This window comes from Betta splendens, chromosome 1 (assembly GCF_900634795.4).
Source record: "Betta splendens chromosome 1, fBetSpl5.4, whole genome shotgun sequence".
NCBI classification, from domain to species: domain Eukaryota; kingdom Metazoa; phylum Chordata; class Actinopteri; order Anabantiformes; family Osphronemidae; genus Betta; species Betta splendens.
In genome coordinates, this window is record NC_040881.3 from 21,274,970 (window position 1) to 21,278,933 (window position 3,964).

Below are 3,964 nucleotides of genomic sequence, written 5' to 3' on the forward strand. Positions count from 1 at the left end.
TGCTAAACGTAAAGCGATGCGTCATCTGTGCCGGCGCGGGGAGACGACACCGCGACAGATGCAAAGAAGTTTGCGAGAGATTCACGGCGTACCTGACCGACACCCAGCTGGACGACGACTACAGGCGCAAGCCTCTGCTGTACACGAAAAGGCCGAGCGAGAGGAGCGTGGTCGGCCCTCGCACTGCGGACAACCTGTTCAGGGAGCTGGGCAGCCGCGAGGGCATGTCGTATGAGCTGGACACCGTAGACACTCACGTGTGTGATGCGTGCGGCGTCAGGCTTTCCCGTTTCGTAGCGGGTGACAACATGCTGAGAGAGCATGTGTATCACGTGCACGTTGCCGGAGTGGAGGAGTGCGACTTCCTGGCGAAAAAGTTCTCTGGCAGAGAAAGCGTCCGGAAAGCAATGATAGGCAAGGAGCGTTACAGAAGGGGCTACGTGGCGTTCCCCGAGTTGATGCTGAAGGAGGCCGTGGAAGGCCATGTCGGCTTTGGCTACGATATGCCCTGCGTCGTGTGCGGCTCGCGGCGGAGCGAGAGCCACAACCAACGCTGCGGGATACTGATGCTGGCGCTGCTGCGAAAGTTGCTTCGCGTCAAGTTTTGATGAGCCGAGAATCCCGTTGATGAAGATTAAAAAAAAAAAAAAAAAAAGGGGCCGTATTCAATTTCTTTCTACGCCTGCCTCTGTTGCTTTACGCGTACCGATTAAATTATACTGTACGGAATGCGCCTTGTACTCCTTTATTTCATAACTGTTTTATATTATTAAATAAACTTTTGGCATTTAATCAAATGTTTTTGCCTGTTTGGTCTGTTTTATTTTTCGTTTAAAATGGTCAGCCCTTGCACGCAGCTGTCTGCTTGCATCATCATCATCATCATCATCATCATCATCATCATGTTCGTCGTCATCATCATCATGTTCATCATCAGTGGGCCTGTGGCACGGGTGGAGGTAAAGGGGAGGAAAGGAGAAGGAAAAATAAAAAACAAAAAAAATGGGGTCGCGCCGGACCCCGGCAAGACGCCTGACGGGTAGGTACAGGGGGCTGGGGTAGCGCCTGACCCCGGGAGGATGCGGGACGGGGAGGTACAGGGGGCTGGGGTCGCGCCGGACCCCGGCAGGACGAGGGACGGGGAGGTTCCGTGGGCAGGGGTCGCGCCGGACCCCGGCAGGACGAGGGACGGGGAAGTTCCGTGGGCTGGGGTCGCGCCGGACCCCGGCAGGACGAGGGACGGGGAGGTACAGGGGGGCTGGGGTCGCGCAGTTCATCTGAACTCGATGATCGTGCAGCCTCCTGCTGAGGGATGTTGGCCAGGAAGCAACACTGAACATAACCTGCAGGAGATAAAAAAAAAACTATTTAAAGGGCTTTGTAGTTAAAAATAGTAAAGGCCCACTGAATCGTTAATACGTTACTGCTCAACGTATGCCCTCAGACTGATGGCAGGAATTAATGTAGAAACATCAAAGGGAGGTAAACAATGATTCATAGTCATGATCGTAGATGTTCGTACTCGTACATGGCGGTTAAAAGAAGGCAGATTGCAACTAGTCGCTGTCGCTTCGTTCTGCTGTTTGCAAGACGCGCTTTCCACTGGACGGCAGCAGTTCCTTAGAAGCCCTGGTTTTGTTTTTACTGTGGAGAGAGGAAACAAACAGTGACCATGCAGAACAGAGATGGGACACGTCTGGTTTAAGGGAAAAGTATTTAACGCTACAGCTATGCAATGCTGAAAGTCTCATGCAGCTGTTCCGTAGCAGCTAATGTTTATCAAAGTGACATCCGATCACAGTTTCGGTGTGTGTGTGTGTGTGTGTGTGTGTGTGTGTGTGTGTGTGTTGTAGTTTAAAGATACTTACGCCTCTTTTTCAGCCAGTTCTAATGCATCATTTATCTTTTTTAACATGTTATAGCGCTCACGGCCTTTAACCTGCAGAAAAAAAAAAGGATTTAAATTGAGAGCTGCAATTCTGTGACAACACTAGATTTTTTAAATACTTTGTGTGTGTACTAACTGGCAACATAAATACTTCCTCCTCGTCTGTGCTTGAGCCAGACTTCCTTTTGCACATATCAGGATCTGTTGCTGGGGCACTTTCTAGAAAAGCAAAACGTGATCCGTAAGATAGAAGACAGCCAAGGTTCAAAGACAAACCCAGCATTAATAAACAAACACATACTTCTTTTCTTCACTTGTTTGGCCCCTGTCTGCAGTTTGGCACTATTTGCCTCCTCTGTTTTACGATCCCTGCCGGGACACGCGCAGACACGCACCTCGAAGCATCTTCGGCCCAAAAGTTGTCCGCTAAAAGACAGTAGAAAAACATTTACTAAGGGTGCAAAAGCTATCTTTGAGGTGGGATAACAGTGATGCACAACTTCAACTTCAAGTTACATTTAGAAACAAAATAAACATAAAACAGGCAAATACATAAAGCAGGAGATCAAGTTACACCACGTCGACCCTCGGTTTCCATGTAACACTACTCTTTATCCAGCAAATACATTTCAGCTCACACCAATCCTGGTAGATGAAACCATACGTACTCTGAAGTCTCAAGGGTCAGGATGGTGAGGATGGGTCCGCGGTTCATGCCTCCCATGCAGGAGCTGTTGCACATGAAGTTGAACAGGATTGTGGTGATCTCTGAGCCCGGCTGAAACACATGCAGGATAGTAGTCGTTTAGTGCACGGGTAATTTCAGGGATGACAAACCGTGAAAGCGGAACGAGAGGCACAACAGAATGATAACATTTAATTGCTACGTTAGGGGAAAGGTCAGAAGTGAGAGGCAGTGATACCTGGGGCGGCTCATAGGGAACAGTCAAACTGTGCCTTTTTGTGTTGTGATCCTCAAGATACTGAGGCCTTTGGCTGCCCTCCGCTCTGATCAAATGACTGCGATGGTCTGCAGCTGAAAAGGAAAAAACCAAAAAGCCAAAGCATCTCTCTCTCTCTCTCTCTCTCTCTCTCTCTCGTTTTCTTTTAACAAACATTTTAAAACAGAAAGTATTATTTCACTGAAACGCTTTTCTTACCGTCTTCTTGTAGACAGCCATTACTCTGAGAACCGGGAGGTACAGGGGGCCGGGGTCGCGCCTGACCCCGGGAGGATGCGGGACGGGGAGGTACATGGGGCTGGGGTCGCGCCTGACCCCGGGAGGACGCCTGACGGGGAGGTACAGGGAGCTGGGGTTGCGCCGGACCCCGGCAGGACGCCCGACGGGGAGGTTCCGTGGGCCGGGGTCGCGCCGGACCCCGGGAGGACGCCTGACGGGGAGGTACAGGGAGCTGGGGTCGCGCCTGACCCCGGGAGGATGCGGGACGGGGAGGTACATGGGGCTGGGGTCGCGCCTGACCCCGGGAGGATGCGGGACGGGGAGGTACATGGGGCTGGGGTCGCGCCTGACCCCGGGAGAACGCCTGACGGGGAGGTACAGGGAGCTGGGGTCGCGCCTGACCCCGGGAGGATGCGGGACGGGGAGGTACATGGGGCTGGGGTCGCGCCTGACCCCGGGAGGACGCCTGACGGGGAGGTACAGGGAGCTGGGGTCGCGCCTGACCCCGGGAGGATGCGGGACGGGGAGGTACATGGGGCTGGGGTCGCGCCTGACCCCGGGAGGATGCGGGACGGGGAGGTACATGGGGCTGGGGTCGCGCCTGACCCCGGGAGAACGCCTGACGGGGAGGTACAGGGAGCTGGGGTCGCGCCTGACCCCGGGAGGATGCGGGACGGGGAGGTACATGGGGCCGGGGTCGCGCCGGACCCCGGGAGGATGCGGGACGGGCCTGTGACGAAGAAGAAGGGAGCGGTGACCGAGCCGCAGCGGATCCTGCGACGCGTAGGTGCCTTGTGGCCAAAAACGTAAAAAGAATCAAAAGTTTCATAGTTTGTCTCGTGGGGTCAGACTGACCCCCTCGAAGGCTGCGTGAGGGTTAACAAACAGACACAGT

General features: G+C 53.7%; 1 protein-coding gene across 2 annotated transcripts; it reads right to left on the reverse strand.

The window, feature by feature from the left end:
• Window positions 1-729: 729 nt before the first annotated feature.
• Window positions 730-3,898, reverse strand: LOC129604536 (uncharacterized). 2 transcript variants are annotated; one of them, XM_055511163.1, is made up of 8 exons: window positions 3,049-3,898; window positions 2,812-2,924; window positions 2,557-2,666; window positions 2,190-2,314; window positions 2,025-2,107; window positions 1,869-1,939; window positions 1,529-1,644; window positions 730-1,343 (listed from the first exon to the last, which is right to left on the reverse strand). In XM_055511163.1, the coding sequence occupies exons 1-7, from the start codon at window positions 3,896-3,898 to the stop codon at window positions 1,557-1,559; spliced, it is 1,440 nt and encodes a 479-aa protein (XP_055367138.1). In that variant the 3' UTR covers window positions 730-1,343; window positions 1,529-1,556. The 2 variants fall into 2 exon arrangements, with proteins under 2 accessions (XP_055367138.1, XP_055367141.1); XM_055511166.1 differs by having other exon boundaries at window positions 1,523-1,644.
• Between the last annotated feature and the right edge of the window lie 66 nt (window positions 3,899-3,964).

Coding starts and splice junctions, on each gene's coding strand:
- LOC129604536 (XM_055511163.1), bottom strand. CDS start 3,898: ATGAAACTTTTGATTCTTTTTACGTTTTTGGCCACAAGGCACCTACGC. Junction 2,925..3,048: donor TGGCTGTCTACAAGAAGACG/GTAAGAAAAGCG, acceptor TTTCCTTTTCAG/CTGCAGACCATCGCAGTCAT. Junction 2,315..2,556: donor CTGACCCTTGAGACTTCAGA/GTACGTATGGTT, acceptor ACTGTCTTTTAG/CGGACAACTTTTGGGCCGAA.